This window comes from Rana temporaria, chromosome 1, assembly GCF_905171775.1.
Source record: "Rana temporaria chromosome 1, aRanTem1.1, whole genome shotgun sequence".
Taxonomy (NCBI): domain Eukaryota; kingdom Metazoa; phylum Chordata; class Amphibia; order Anura; family Ranidae; genus Rana; species Rana temporaria.
In genome coordinates this window covers 542942920-542958228 of record NC_053489.1, presented here as the reverse complement: position 1 = coordinate 542958228, position 15309 = coordinate 542942920, and the positions used below count along the sequence as shown (strand labels likewise).

Below are 15309 nucleotides of genomic sequence, written 5' to 3'. Positions count from 1 at the left end.
TTCACGAATCTTTGATAGAAGGGAGGCATCTCCACATCTTCCCACTTGTCCTCCACTGGGGGATCTTCGCCAGGAGCCATGCGTGATAGCACATCCGCATTAATATTAGACTTGCCACTTCGGTACTTGATAGAGAAGTCATAGTTGGCCAGTCTGGAGGCCCGTCTTTGCTCAAGGACACCTAGTTTAGCAGTGTTCAGGTGAGCCAGGGGGTTGTTATCGGTGTAGACCGTGAATGAGGTGGCTGACAAATAGTCCTTAAATTTTTCGGTGACTGCCCACACGAGGGCCAGGAGCTCTAACTTGAAGGAACTGTAGTTAGAATCATTCTTCTCAGCCCCTCGCAGATTCCGGCTGGCGTAAGCTATCACTCTCTCTTGTTTTCCCTGCATCTGGGACAACACTGCCCCGAGTCCTTCAAAGTTGGCATCTGTATACAGTCGGAAAGGCTGAGTATAATCCGGATAGGCCAGGATGGGGGGCTCTGTCAATAGATGTTTTAGAGCCTGGAAGGCCACCTCTTTCTCTTTGGCCCATTCCACAGGCAGCTTGCCATTATAGTGCCCCTTCGCCGTGCCTCGCAGGAGAGAGGTCAATGGCTCGGCAATTTGTGCAAAATGAGGAATAAAGCGGCGGTAATATCCCGAAAATCCTAAGAAGCTCTGAATATCCTTAACGGTGCGTGGGATAGGCCAATTCTTGACAACTTCGACTTTAGCTGGATCAGGTTGGACACCCTGACGACGTGGCCCAGGTAATGTACTTGTGGCTTGAGTAGGTGGCACTTGGAGGGTTTGACTTTCAGACCATGCTGGATCAGTACTTGGAAGACGTCGGACAGGTGAGTCAAATGTTCCTGATAGGATATGGAATACACAATCACGTCGTCCAGGTAGAGTAGGACACTCTGGAAGTTAAGGTGTCCCAGACATCTCTCCATCAGCCGTTGAAAGGTAGCTGGGGCATTGCACAGCCCAAAGGGCATACTTTTAAATTCGAAAAGACCAAAGGTGACAAAGGCTGTTTTCTCCCTGTCTTCGACGGCCATGGGCACCTGCCAGTATCCGCTGGTCAGATCCAATGTAGAGAAGTAGGCCGCAGAACCCAGCGCGGTGAGTGACTCCTCAATCCGGGGGAGAGGGTATGCGTCTTTATGGGTGATGTCGTTCAATTTCCTGTAATCAACACAGAAACGGATGGTCCCATCCTTCTTCTTAACTAACACCATGGGTGCTGCCCAGGGACTCTGGCTCTCTTGTAATACATCTGCCTCCTTCATGTCGGTTAACAGTTTCTTGACGGTTTGGTACATGCCTGGTGCCACAGGCCGATGCCTTTCCTTGATGGGGGGTTTATCGCCGGTCAGGATTCGATGCTTAATCATGGAGGTTTTTCCAAAAATCGGTTGGGTGTTTGCTGAAGGCACTCTGGCACTCCTTCACCACCTCGATGACCCCTTCGACTTGTTCTGGTGGGGTGAGAGATCCTCATATTTGCAGTTGGCGCCACCAAGGTTCTGGAGAATTTTCGGTAGCCCCTGACACGGTTTGGGCCGCCTTCCGTGAAGAGAGTATGTCACTGGAGTCCAAGAAAACAAGTTTGGCCACTGGAGTGTACTTTGGTAGGGTGGTGGCTACGCCGGACAAATTAACTAGACGGACTGGGACCTGTCCATTCACCACCGTCACTAGGCTCCTTGCATCTCGGACCAAAGGAAAATCTTCAGATTGCATGGGCTCCAGTAAGGCCTGATAGTCCTGATTCCTTACACCAGGGCGCTCCCGACACCACAAAATTGTCTCTGTGTTCGGCTGCAGGGTCACGGGCCTCATGTCTTGGATCCGAACTTTACCGATTTCTCCTCTCCGGTTCGCGAACTTCTGTTCTGCTTTCAGAATTTTGAGATGGTGTTGCGCAGTCCTCTGACCTAAGGAAGACATGTGGGGGAGAGAGGCATGCAAGGCATCCAAAATATCACTGAAGCAATGTCTCATTATATTCATCCCCAATATAAACTCTGTGGCCCCTGGTACCGTGACATTAGTGACAATTATACCTTGACCTCTAAGTGTGTGACCTCTCAGCTGAATAGTGGGCTCCCAGTACCCATGTCTGGGAATTGGTTTCCCGTCCCCTGCCAGGACACTAAAATCCATATCATCTGGTTCACACAATGAATCGACATTCCAGTACCTATAGAATAGGCCCTTAGAGATGGTAGACACCTGCGAGCCTGTATCAATCAGGGCCTGCAGTTGGACACCATCTATGGTAACATTTACATAGGGGCAGGATGCAATGTATAAGGACTGTCCTGAGTATATTGGCTCTTCTGCTGGACCTGTGATTCGTTTTCCTGAGGGCCGGTCCTTGACCTCAGGGGACGCCCGTTTAAAGCCCAGCATTGCATCTTCCAATGACCGGGTTTGTCACAGAAATCACAGTAAGGCCTACTAGAGGGTCCCGAGCGAGGCCCGCTAGAACCGGGAGGAGGGGCAGGAGTAGGTCTCCTAGTCTCTGGAGGCTCTCTAAGTACCCGAGTGGTGTGATTAGCCAACTCCTTTACCACTTGGGTAAGCTGGGCAATATCTTGTCTAACCTCTTGAATCTCAGTAATTGTAGTGGAGGCCGGGGGGACAGCCACGGGTGCGGGGGCTGGTGGTAACAGTGGTGCAGGGCACGCCGCCGCACCCATGGGTTCCGTTTTAGGGTCAGGATGCTCCTCGGGGCTTGCCCCCTGCTCTAAAACTTGAAGGGCTAGGCGCTTAAAGGCAGAAAAAGACATATTGGGGTTCTGTACAGCTAACATCTTTAATTGCGCCTTGTCCCATTTATTTTGGACCCCTTCTATGAATCTATCCATCAATAGTTTGTTACCCTGGTCAGGGGTGATATTGTCCAGTTTCTGGACTGCCTCCAGGGCATTCTGCAAGGCTACTGCATATGCCCTTAGTGTTTCCCCCGGCTTTTGTCGCCTCTCGTACAGCCTGAGGCGGACCTCTGAGGGTGAGTGGGACTCAAATACTTGATGTAATCCCTCGAAGATCTGATCTACTGTAGTCTTCTCAGAAGTGGGCCAGGTACGGACTTCCTCACGTGCAGATCCCTGCAACTGTCCCATGAGCAACAGCACCTGTTGGTTAGGGGGGAGATAGTAGAGAGAGAAAATGCTTTGGAAGCTCTCCTTGAAATCCTTGAGGGAAAAGGGATCCCCTCTGTAGTTAGGCAACACAGGCTTCCCCAGGTAGAATGGGGGGGGCCCCACTGTCATGACGTCGTACTGGAGGTGATCCCGGAGGGGTAGCTTGTGCAGGAGCCGCAAGAGGATCTGGTACATCACCTGCATCTGGTGATCTTGGGGCTGACATGTTGTAGCCTTGTTTGAGTGCGCTGTCACTTTAAGAAACTTTGAGAGCGCTGTCTTTGAGTGCGATGTCTTTGAGTGCGCTGTCACTTTAAGAAACTTTGAGTGCGCTGTCACTTTAAGAAACTTTGAGAGCGCTGTCTTTGAGAGCGCTGTCTTTGAGTGCGATGTCGTTGAGTGCGATGTCGTTGAGTGCGACGTCTTTGAGTGCGCTGTCTTTGAGTGCGCTGTCTTTTATTGCCGGACACGTTGCTATGGCTGCGCCCGGCAACTTCCTTTTTTTTTTTGGTCCGGTCACCAATCGTTTCCTCCGTGCAACACAGAGTTCCGGCTTGCACACTGAAGAGGCGTCACTGCCGGGGCTTGACTGGGCGGAGCTGCGACCGCTCCCGCGTGCGGGAAATGCTGGAAACAATTTAACCCCTTCAGGTACAGACTTTCTCCACTTAACAATGGCAGCTAACAGTCTTTCCTTCACCTCCCCCACCACTTGTATATGCGCCTCGCTGAGTAAATTACTTTCAATGACACAGTTCAGATTCTGGGGGGGGGGGAGGACTTGCTTTAGTGGCTGAATGGTTAAGGCGTACACCCGTATCCTGTTTGTGACGCCAGAAAACGATGTGGTGACCGGGGAGGGTGAGCCCCACGGCCACACACATGCGCTTGATGGTTAGCTACTTGGTTCTTGGGGCTAGGAGCCCAGGGTCAGGTGGTATTAACCCTTAGTGAGGGCCAGATGGTATTAACCCTCTCTGTCACGTGACGCCACTGTAGTCTTGGAATACCCTGGGAAACTACAGCTCCAGGGGCCTCCGTAGCCTCCGTATCCCCGCTAGTTAGGATGGTAATAACACAGTCCACAACAGGGGTTAAAACAACGAAGGCTTTACTGGCATGAAGGCAGGTGTCAAAATCTTCACAGCGTTTAAACAGAGTGTCAAAATGTTCTGCAGGCAGTCTAGAGGATCACACGGCTGATAATGCTTGAGCTCAGCTGATCATATATATACTCGGCTGCAAAAGCCGGATTAGTAATTCAGGGCCTATGCTTAACTAGGCTGAAAAATAGATACACTTACTGAAGTGTCTGTAGACTTGAGGCTTTTCGCCGGAATAACGGATTGATCCGATAAATGAGCTGAAGTACTGGTTCTGTAATGTTTAGGGATACTCCACTCTTTGCTGTATTTTCTCCTGAACTGGAGGCTTCTGGCCTGCACTGCTTCTCTGACTGTGTTTTGCTCTGCTCTGCCAGGAACTGTGTGTAGTCTAGACTGGCTTAAACAGGAAGTACAATCCCTTATAAGGGCCTGATGAGGCTGAAGCCCATTGGTTGAGAGCTGTGGATCATAGAGACTGACCTGTAGTATAACACAACACAATAAGGTCTTGTCTAGCACTTAGTCCTCCCGACTCTAATACACTCTGACTGAACATGAGAGGGTAATACACTCTGACTGAACATGAGATGGCTGACTAAACCTCTTAAAGCTATACCTAATAAACGTATTATCAACCATAACAGTATAAATCACATCATAACTAGCTGAGTCCCTGCAGGGGAGACCCCACAAGATGAGGGCCTCAATCTGACAGGGCCTACAGCAAATACCTGTACTGGGACACCACACGTTCATCAGTCCTGAATGCTTGCAAACCACAATTGTCCAACACATGTGAGGTATCACTTCGAAAGTCAGATCGTGAGCAGTAATTTTAGCACTAGACCTCCTCTATACATCTGCATCTATGTATAGTAAAATTCACGCCGTTTGTCACCATTGTGCGGGCGTGCACAATTTTAAAGCAAGACATGTTTGGTATCTATTTAGTCGACGCGAAACCTTTTTATAGTTTACAAAACAATTGGGTTATGCATCGTGTTTTTTTGCTGTAAAATTTTAAAAGGTGTATTTTTTCCCCAAAAACTATGTTTGAAAAACCGCTGCGCAAATACCGTGTGACATAAAAAATTGCAAAACCCAACAATTTATTCTCTAGGGCCTCTTCTTTAAAAAATATATATATAATGTTTGGGGGTTCCAACGAATTTTCTAGTAAAAAAAAATTATTTTCACATGTCAACAAACCTAGTACTTGATCCTGCTCCTCCGAGTCTGGGGCGTACATGCGTGCCACTGGCGGCCTGCTCCCCTGGGATTATGCACAGTGGGAGCTGATCGGTGGGTACTGTAGACTCAATGTCTTCCGGCACCCGCCGATCCTTCAGCACTGAGAAAGAACTACGGTCTGCCCATGTAAACAAAGTAGATCGCCATTCTGCAAGAAAGGAAGGCATGCCCCCCCCTTTTATTACTGTTTCTATATTGTTGGTCACTATATATTACAATATGTTTTTAAATGTATGTAACAATTCTATTTTGGATAATAAATGCTTTTGTATATTGTATACCTTTTTGGGTGTGACTCATAAACGTCGGTGGGCAATGACTGTGGTTATGTATGATCACTGTATTAGTGTCACTGGGCCCCAAAAAGTGGTAGTTAGTGTCCGACTGTTCGCCGCAATATCATAGTCTCACTATAAGTTGCTAATCACCACCATTAATAGGAAAAAAAATCTCATACTTTGTGGAAGCTACAACTTTTGCGCTAACCAATCAATATACACTTATTGGGATTTTTAACCAAAAATATGGCCTAAATTGATGAAATTTTATTTTTTCAATTTTTTTATTGGATATGTTTTATAGCAGAAAGTAAAAAAATACATATTTTCTTTTAAAATTGTCTGTCTTTTTTTGTTTATAGTGCAAAAAACAAAAACCGCAGAGGTTATCAAATACCGCCAAATGAAAGCTCTATTTGTGGGGAAAAAAATAACAAAAATTGTATTTGGGCACAGCGTTGCATGATCGCGCAATTCTGAGTTAAAATAACACCGTGCCTATCCTGTCTTGCCTTTATCCTGTCTTGCCTTTGTTTATTACAATAAACTTGGAATGTAATGTAAAAAAAATAAAAAATAAAATAACGCAGTGCCGTATTGCAAAAAATGGCCTGGTCACGAAGGTGGGAAAATCATCCGGAGGACAAGTGGTTAAAAAGTATAGACACTTATTTTTAATGTTTTACAAAGCTATACCTGCAAAAGGGGCCAGTCTAAAGTGATCTAGCAGGGCTTAATTTTCTGACTAAAGTTCCACTTTAAGCAAGGTACCTGGTTAGAGTGACAGGTCCTCCAGTAGAGAGGGGGGTCGATGTTCTGGCTTCCTCCCCAGCGGTTGGTATATAATAGCAACCGGACCTGAACTCGTGTTCTGAAGATCCATGGCCTGGTCACGAGGTACGTGAAGTGGAAGAGTTGTGTGAGAGCACACATGAGGTCTGCGATCTGTGCTCGGTGGAACCCCATTCTTTTCCTGAGAGTAAGATAACAGTAGACTGGTGGCATAGGCAGTGCCTATCCTGACCTCCCTGGGGCCCTAAGCAAAATTGACATGTCACATTGAAGTTGAGAAGCGGGGTGGGGGCGCTGCCGACAGTGACATGTCACATTAAAGATTAAAGTTGAGAAGCGGGGGGGTTGAGAAGCAAGCGGGGTGAGGGGCCTAAAATGACTTCTCACCAGGCAGGGCCTCTAGTAATTTGGGGGGCCCACCACAGCTTTGCGGGGCCCTAAGCGTTATAGTGAGCCTATAGGGCGGATCGGCCCTGGGCTTAGGTATAGGCTCAGAGCATCCCTCCTAATGAAAACATACAATTTACAGATTGTAGTGACTTGGGACAAATTGCTTTCTAGAGCCCCCATGTATTTTTTACTGCACACAGTGAAGGATCATCTCGAAGTCGGTGAACTGGTTTAATATTAGATTTTTCACATGACCACCGTATCTGCCTAGTCCCAGGAGATGATGAGCGCGCTCAGCGTAAAAGGTATCCCACATGCAGGACAAGTAAACCCTTCCCACAACATGGAGTAGTCAGAGAGGAGACACCGTTTACAAGCAGTTGTAGTCACTGGTGCTGCATCCCGCTGTCAGAATACAATGTCCCAACAGGGTGGAAAAATGTAACTGTCTATGACCAGGTTTAGAATTCAGTGCAGTATATACATTAACATTCTGCTAATCATATTCTGCTCTTGTGCATTTACATGGTTAGAGATCTTCTTTTTTATGGCTTGTATCTTTAGACCAGAGGTTGCATTATCCTATATAATTGTTCCTTTCTGTATAACAGGCTCTTGTAAATCAGGTTGTAGCCACTGTAACAAGTATGTTCAACAAAGATCTACCAAGTGGTATGGCATTATGTGGAGTTTTCACAAGGGATTATCGCAATGATGCATTAAATTGTCAGGTGTGTATCAATCATCCATTCCCGCTTACAATTGTTTTAACATAAATGAACAGATTTTTTTCATTTTAAATTAAGGCAAAACTTGTTTTTCTTCACTGTGGATGGAATGGGGAAGGTTTAGGGCCTCTATCATGTTTGTATTGGTGTCTGTGTTCCTGCTAAGGAGATTCACCCATTTATCTGTCCTGGTGTCACTGAAAAAGAAAGTGATGGGAAATTCAAAACTTGTTGTTATCAGAACAAGAGGGGAGGGTAAATCTTCCAATGGGGCACCTATTTATATGACAACTGTCTAAAGTGGTGTAATCGGAACCGAGTCAGAAAATGTACAAAATTTCTCGTATGACAAAAGCTTTTTTTTTGTTACTGTTTATTTTTTTCTGATCATGCACAGTCTTTAGTTTCTGCTTTTTTCCATAAATCGTCTGAAAACAGACATTCCCATACGAGAACATTTTTGCCATTTGTCCCTTCATACATTTTTGTTCAGAAGATCAGGAATAGCCTGTCGAAAGTTGTGTACTAATACTGACTTAGCAACGATGATGTTGTGAAACGTGTCAGCTGTTTGTCCTGCTTTTTTTGCCACATGAACTTTGACTATTCGTTACAATAAAGGCTTTTATCGGGGTGCGGCTGTCTAGAATCAATTTCTTCAATATTGCTTGTGCTGAGCCTTCTCCTTGCTTCCATCTTGAGGAAGGCGTTACCCTTAGCCTACCACCTGGAGTGGTTCACCCTTTTGTACACACTATCATTCCTCGGATGAAAATGTTCGCCCAATTTTTGTTATAGTGTGTATGAGCCTATAGATGGGATTTATCTAATTTTAGGGAGATTTTCTCTTATTTCCTGTTGTGTCTAAAGAAAAGGAAGTGAAGAGAAATCTACCCAGGTGGACACATACAGCAAGCCTTAACATGATAAGGACTTTTAATGCTTCCTCACTCTAGCTACAACTAAAGGAAAATACGTTTTTTCATGCATACACTTAAAGGGGTTGTAAAGGATTTTTTTTTGTTTTCATAATAAGCATCCTTTACCTGCAGACATTCCTCTTTTCACTTCCTCATTGTTCGTTTTTGCTCAGAAGTTGCTCTATTTCTTCTCTGTTCTGTTCACTTCCTGCTTGTCTGATTTTACTGACCACCGTGATGGGAGGCTTTACTGCGGTGGTCAGTGACGTGCTCGCCCCCTCCTGGGAACTACATCTGTGCGGCAGGACGCTCTTTACGTGTTAGAGACTTCAAGGAGGTGTGAATTACTGGGCGTGCTGCAATGCATACTGGGAAATGTAGTTCTTACGAGCGATGCAAACCAGGAAGTCAATGAGAGAACAGAAACTAGAACGCCGGAGGTGATATAGATGAAGGAATTTAATAGGTATTTACTCGTTTTTTTAACAGAATCATTACACTATTCTGTCTGTCTACCTTGCAGACATTAATTTTAGGCAAAAATGTTTTTTCCTTTACAACTCCTTTAAATGGTAACTCCACTTTTGTGGGGGAAAAAATAGCAAATAAAAAGATTATAATATAGCATTTATTGTACAATTGTGACTCAAGTCATATTTTAGTTGATTGTTTTTGTAAATTACCTTTCCTTTTCAATCTACAGCTCTGTAAATTTCTGTAACGTGCAATGCAATATGGCTAACTGGATGTGTTCTGTACACAGAATGTGTACAGAACACCCCCTAGAAACATAATTTCCTTCTAGTGTGATTGGCTCACTGATCTTCCCAGAAGTCTGCCCTTGGTGACAGGACATGTGATTGCTGTCTTTTGCTGGTTCTACCTGAATGCCATGCCTTGAATGGATTTGCCTGAATACACATCTAATGCCGCGTACACACGGTCGTTTTTCATGACAAGAAAAATGCCATTTTTTAAAATGGTCATTAAAAACAACCGTGTGTTGGCTCCAGAGCATTTTTCTCATCGTGAAAAATGGCCATTAAAAATTTAGAACATTGAAGTAAGTGCTGCAATTTACAAGGCTAATAAATATAAACTAAATTATTATCCCGAAAGATGTTTACAGATTCCCTCTATTTATTGTATAAATGGATTGATTGGTCTACGCCTATAATTAGCTAGTCTATTAAGACACACACACACACTGCTGCTGGTAAAATTAACATCTTTCGTTTATTCCCAAGGAAATAGGGATATTCCAACTTCACACATTAAACAGCAGAATATATATACAAGAGAAATTCAAAGATACTTATCACACATGATTTCATCAGCTGGTTCAGCCACGAGCCTAAAGCTCACATGAGCATGCCAGGATCCAAAAGGTGGACAAGAAGGAAAGGCTAAGGCCTCGTACACACGATAGGTTAGCCAGAGGACAATGGTCTGATGGACCGTTTTCATCGGTCAAAACCGATCGTGTGTGGGCCCCATAGGTTATTTAACCTTAGGTTAAAAAAAAGCCAACTTGCTTTAAAATGTAACCGATGGACGCCTAACCGATAGGTCAAAACCGATCGTTAGTATGCAAAACCATCGGTTAAAAACCCGCGCATGCTCCGATTTAAGTCGACACATGCTTGGAAGCATTGAACTTCGTTTTTTTCAGCACGTCGTTGTGTTTTACGTCACCGTGTTCTGACACGATCGGTTATTTAACCTATGGTGTGTAGGCGTGACGGACCATCAGTCCGCTTCATCGTTCTCACCCTGACACCCCGCAACACCGATCTAGGTAAAGAGTCTCCGTTGGAGACTCTTTACCACGTGATCAGCCGTGTAGAGGAGAGCCGATCGGCTGCTTCTCTGACAGGGGGGGTTTGTGCTGATCGATTATCAGTGCAGTCCCCCCGAGGATGCCCACACTAGACCACCAGGGATGCCACCTAACCACCAGGGATGCCCACCACCAGGTATGCCACCTTAGACCACCAGGGATGCCATCAGTTCCCACAATGGATGCCAATCAGTGCCCACAATGGATGCCAATCAGTGCCCACAAAGGGCATCACTGATTGGCAGCCATTGTTTGGCACTGATTGGCATCCATCAGTACAAAATATTACAGTACATCCGTGCCGCCCATCTGTGCCTATCTGTGTCACCCATCCGTGCCGCCCATTTGTGCCGCCCATTTGTGCCGCCCATCTGTGCCGCCCATCTGTGCCGCCCATCCGTGCCGCCCATTTGTGCCCATCCGTGCCGCCCATCTGTGCCACTCCATCTGTGCCCATATGTGCCGCCTTATCTGTGCTCATCCGTGCCACCCCATCCGTGCCCATCCGTGCCACCCCATCTGTGCCCATCCATGTTGCCCCATCTGTGCCGCCCCATCTGTGCCCAACTGTGAAGGATAAAACGTACTTATTTAGAACGTTTTGTAACCGAAACCAAAAAAAAAGCATTTGTTTTTCAATTTTTTTTTTTTTTTTAGAAAATAAAAATCGCAGAGGTGATCAAATACCACCAAAAGAAAGCTCTATTTGTGGGAACAAAATTATAAGAATGTAGTTTGGGTACAGTGTAGCATGACCGCGTAATTGTCATTCAAAGTGCAACAGCGCTGAAAGCTGAAAATTGGTCTGGGCAGGAAGGTGTATGAGTGCCCTGTATGTAAGTGGTTAAATATTTGTATTTATTGCATTGCAAAATATATCTAAATAGTGAATTGTCGCCTAAAATGTAATTTCCTATTGTATTTCTAGAAGGTAGATAGATAGGTAGAACAAGGTCTGTTTTCCTTCATTGGTTATTAGCTGCAAATAAAAAATAAAGTTTAAAGTGTTACTAAACCCACAACAGTAAAATCAGTCTGTGTACCCAGTATAGCATGCTTTGTTTTACTCACTGTGGAACCTGAGGGGTTAATCCTGCACACTGTAAAAAGGATGTTTGATCCTGTCTTCTCTGATCATCCCCTTCTTCCATGGTCTCCTAATCATTCTAATAGTACAGAGCTTGGCAACAATCTGCACATGCTTAGTCTGGTGTGTATTGCTAGAGAGTTTTTTTTCTTGGGAAAGTGCATGTGATCAGCACAGAGCCAATCAGCACTGTCCAGACAGAGGGTCAGGGGTCCTGCAGTCTCAAAGGACAGCCGGAGTAAAAATAAAACTACTCCTAACCAGAGCTCTGCTGGATACTAATAGAAGTCACAAGGCTGCAAAGGAGAAAAGGTATTTAGCAGTTTATATTTGCATTTCCGTGTTCTGTGTACTGTGGGAGACCAGATATAGTGAATACAGGGTCCTGGGTTTAGTAACACATTGTGGGGCATGTGATACATTTGCCTATATGCTTCAGTCTAATGCTCTCCCTGCTTGCCATTGTGATTACCATCCGGTTATTGAAGTGCTAATGTCCCCTCACTATTTCTAAAGGTTAATTGATCTATTGTGTTGTGTGAAGGAGATCTGTGTTTATGTGGCTTGTGTTAATTATTCTGATTGCTTCATTGTGGTAATTATCTCTCTATATGCGGGGTCGAGTTGTCTAGTTAATGTATTTAGTACAACTAGTACTCAACTCCACTGATGTCATTATCTAAAGAAAATGTGTTTTCAGACTCGGCTCCGTCATGTCTGCCTACTCATCTGTATGGAAGCCCCAGTGTGAGGGGGGGCGGAGATTTGTCATTGTAACAGTTTTGGAAATGACATATAAGCTGTGTGTTATAACATTAAACTCAGTCTTGGTTCCAGCATCCAGTCTTGACTCATGTGTGGGGGATCCTGTGATGGTCTTGTATGGAGAGGAGGGAATGCTTGACAGGGATATCATACCGATACCGTCACAATTGGTTGGTAGCAGTGGGATTTTCCCTTCTACTCTCCTTTACACCCGGGATTCCAAGCAGACACTGGAAGAACTACTGGAAGTTCGTGGAAGGATTGCTAGCAACAAAACCAAGCGGGTCATCATAGCAGAATCAATGGAGATAGACCAGGAGGACGGGATTGCAGCAACGCCAGCAGTACAAGAGATGGAGACACCAGTGATTCAGGAGGAGGAATCGCCAGCCAACAAGCTAATGAGAGAGAAGCTAGCGTGGTTCGGCCCGAACCCAACGGCAGATGTGGTGCTGAGAGTGATGGACCTGTTAGCGAAGGAGGCTAAAGAAATAAGGGACGCAGAACTACAGAAGGCTAAAGAAATAAGAGACGCAGAACTACAGGAGGATAAACAAAGAAGAGACGCAGAGCTACAGAAGGCTAAACAAATAAGAGACGCAGAACTACAGGAGGATAAACAAATAAGAGACGCTGAACTACAGAAGGCTAAACAAATAAGGGACGCAGAACTACAGTTAAAACTGGCAGCAGTCCAACAAGCAGCCGCACCTTCTCCGAACAGTGAGTACAGCACAGCAGACACAAGGAAGATTCCGTTTAGCGCTTTTAAAGCTTTTGATGAAAAGGACTGTGAAATTGATAACTACCTGGCAGATTTTGAGCGACAATGTAACCTGCACCGAATAGCTAGAAGAGAGTGGGTTGCAATATTGTCAGGCAAACTGTCAGGCAAAGCTTCTGATGCTTTCCGGACCGTGCCAGATCAGGATATCCATAGCTACGCCCGGGTTAAAGAAGTGCTCCTGGCTCGTTATGCAGTAACCCCAGAGTCCCACCGACAGAAGTTCAGGGACTCACGCAAAACCACGAAAGACTCTTACGCGGAATGGGCATGCCAGTTGTCCCTGTCGGCCTCTAACTGGGTTAACAGCAGCCAGGCCACCACCGCAGAGGACATTTTGCAACTAATGCTCCTGGAGCAATTTTACAATCACATCCAGACGGACGTCAAGGATTGGGTGAGAGATCGCAGGCCCATGACTCTACCAGAGGCCGCGAAGTTGGCGGATGAATATGCGGATACTCGCAAGACAAACCAGGTCACACCACGGGTACAACCTCCACAACCAACGGCGCCCTCACACCCACCAGCCGCTAGATACCAACCGCCTAACAGACCGATGACATATAGCCCTCGCTACCCACGCCAGGAGGACAACGAACATTGCTGCTTCCGGTGCAAACAGTTGGGTCACTTCAAGCAGAATTGCCCCATGAATGACAACACCAGGTCAAATTGGTCTCAACCTGGGTACCGCCCACCAGCAGCAGCCCATTGTGTAGACTCCGGCTTGGGATCCCCAGGAGCTGGGTCAGGAAGAACCATTGGGCACCCCTTACGAAGCCCTCATGGTACAATCTGTTATTACGGACAACAGGGAACACCATTGTCAGCTGGTCATGGGCGACAGCCATGAGCCGGAGGGGCCTTGGAGGGAGCTGGGCAGAAAGAGGCACCGCCAGCTACCCTCCAAGAAGAAGAGGTCCTGGAAGTCATATAACCAGCGGACCTGGGAGGAGAAGAAGCGACTGGAGGAGATGGAAACGCAGCGGGCGCCCCAGATGCGGGCCGAGATGTTCGCCAAGGGCCCACCGGTGGCCCCTTACACCACCACCCAGTTCCTGATGATGAAGGACCACGTGGAAAGCCTGCAGGACATGAGCAAGCAGGATCTGATCCGTGAGTACATAGAGCTGGAGGAGTGCATAAGCCGCATGGAGGAGGAGAACAACCACCTGAGGTCACAGCGGGCTGACCCCCCCAGGCTCCATGAACTGGAGATGGAGCTGGAGAAGCTCCAAGAGGAGAACCGGCGGCTGCGGAGGGAGCAGGGGGTGGCTGACCTTATGGGGCTCTGAGTCCCCTTCCCCCCCCTGAACTCTGAGCACCAGTGCTACAGCATTTCAACAAATATAACTTTTCCTTTTTATGAATCTCCTGTGACTGTCACTTCAGAGCCATAACCTGCCCCTCCCATAGCGGGACACCTAGATGGCGGCGCACAGACCCATTCGCCGTCTTCACACTGACTTCTGGTGACTTTGCAGATCGCACAAAGACTTGGGGACTTGTGATCGTGTGATCTGACGACCCGGTGGCATACCTGAGTCTGAAGCAGTTGCCAAGGGAGGTCAGTCATGCCAAACGGAGTTAACCTCGGACTAAAAGCTCTGAACCCGTCAACCCTACTGGACCAGGGAAGGTCCAACCGGGTTTTCAGGAGCAGGGAGAAAAATGGGGGCCATTGTGATACATTTGCCTATATGCTTCAGTCTAATGCTCTCCCTGCTTGCCATTGTGATTACCATCCGGTTATTGAAGTGCTAATGTCCCCTCACTATTTCTAAAGGTTAATTGATCTATTGTGTTGTGTGAAGGAGATCTGTGTTTATGTGGCTTGTGTTAATTATTCTGATTGCTTCATTGTGGTAATTATCTCTCTATATGCGGGGTCGAGTTGTCTAGTTAATGTATTTAGTACAACTAGTACTCAACTCCACTGATGTCATTATCTAAAGAAAATGTGTTTTCAGACTCGGCTCCGTCGTGTCTGCCTACTCATCTGTATGGAAGCCCCAGTGTGAGGGGGGGCGGAGATTTGTCATTGTAACAGTTTTGGAAATGACATATAAGCTGTGTGTTATAACATTAAACTCAGTCTTGGTTCCAGCATCCAGTCTTGACTCATGTGTGGGGGATCCTGTGATGGTCTTGTATGGAGAGGAGGGAATGCTTGACGGGGATATCATACCGATACCGTCACAGGGCAGATCCACAAAGATCTGC

The 15309-nt window shown here is 46.2% G+C and overlaps 1 protein-coding gene across 1 annotated transcript in view; it reads left to right on the top strand.

The window, feature by feature from the left end:
• Positions 1–15309, top strand: part of LOC120920741 (probable ATP-dependent RNA helicase DDX60) — a 271914-nt gene that overhangs the window by 102857 nt on the left and 153748 nt on the right. The window contains exon 18 of the mRNA XM_040332991.1: positions 7571–7690. Within this exon, the coding sequence (XP_040188925.1) occupies positions 7571–7690 (120 nt within the window). The remainder of the gene's footprint in view (positions 1–7570; positions 7691–15309) is intronic.